The sequence below is a fragment of the Cajanus cajan genome, chromosome 1, assembly GCF_000230855.2.
Source record: "Cajanus cajan strain Asha chromosome 1, NIPB_CcT2T_4, whole genome shotgun sequence".
Taxonomy (NCBI): domain Eukaryota; kingdom Viridiplantae; phylum Streptophyta; class Magnoliopsida; order Fabales; family Fabaceae; genus Cajanus; species Cajanus cajan.
The window spans coordinates 4,809,740-4,810,816 of NC_138517.1; the positions used below are offsets into that span (position 1 = coordinate 4,809,740).

Here is a 1,077-nt window from a genome sequence, read left to right on the forward strand (position 1 = left end):
AATTATGTACAAAAGGCCAAACAGTTTAATTATGTTGCACTCTAGTCCTGGTCTATATTCATATTCAGAAGCATTTAATGAATTCAATAATATCAGTTTTATTAAATTTTATCAAATAAGCGTCAATTAAAATTAGGTGAAAGTACATAGTATACATACCTTACATCAAAATTATTATTATTATTGTTTTTTTAAAAAACCTACCACATACAAGAATCATTTTCTTTTGGCAGCCACCTCGTTCTCTCTCCCTCTGTCGTTGAATCCAAACTTTCCCCCAACGTATACACCAAACATTACTTAAAACCCCTCTTCTTTCACCTCCTATATATGTCCCACATAATAAATATACCCTATAGTTTTTATACCAACATATACGCAAAATTCCCACATAATAAAAATCCCTCTCTATATATAGCCCCACTTTGCTTCTTCCATCCAATCCAATCCAATTAATATAATCTCATTTCATTTCTTTTCTCATACAAGAACATATATGTACATGGGTTCCTCAACAAAGAGCATGGCTGATTCAGCATCATGGTGTTGTGCCATGGCACTATTGTGTCTAATACTATTAGGGTGCATGAGGGAGAGCCATGTGCCGGAAGAGGATGACGCTGCCGCCGTTGTCGCCGCCGCGAGAGGGCAGAGCAACCTCTTTGAACGGCCATGTGATGAGATATATGTGGTGGGAGAAGGGGAGACCCTACACACCATAAGTGACAAGTGTGGTGACCCTTTTATTGTTGAAAGAAACCCTCATATTCATGACCCTGATGATGTTTTCCCTGGCCTTGTTATCAAAATCACCCCCACATACACCAACACTAAGAAGAGGTAGAGCTTCTAGTTTAGATCTTTTCACTTTTTTTCTTCATCATCATATCTATTTCATTCAAGAAGTGATGGCAACACACTGCCTAAAATATTCTTTTGTTAGTTAAAATTATAAAATTTAGAGGTCCATATGTTAGACCTACAATATTTTATAATTTTAATAAATTTTAACTAATAAAAAATAGTATGCTCAAAAGAATATGTTTAGAAGTGTGTGTCTGATATTTTTCATTTCAT

The 1,077-nt window shown here is 35.1% G+C and overlaps 1 protein-coding gene across 1 annotated transcript; it reads left to right on the forward strand.

Moving 5' to 3' along the window:
* Positions 1 to 502: 502 nt before the first annotated feature.
* On the forward strand, positions 503 to 844 carry LOC145955785 (uncharacterized). The gene has a single exon (XM_083070978.1). The coding sequence runs from the start codon at positions 503 to 505 to the stop codon at positions 842 to 844; it is 342 nt and encodes a 113-aa protein (XP_082927104.1).
* Positions 845 to 1,077: the final 233 nt, after the last annotated feature.

What these genes read in the sequence shown, in the direction of transcription:
- LOC145955785 (XM_083070978.1), top strand. Translation starts at nt 503, where the DNA reads ATGGGTTCCTCAACAAAGAGCATGGCTGATTCAGCATCATGGTGTTGT.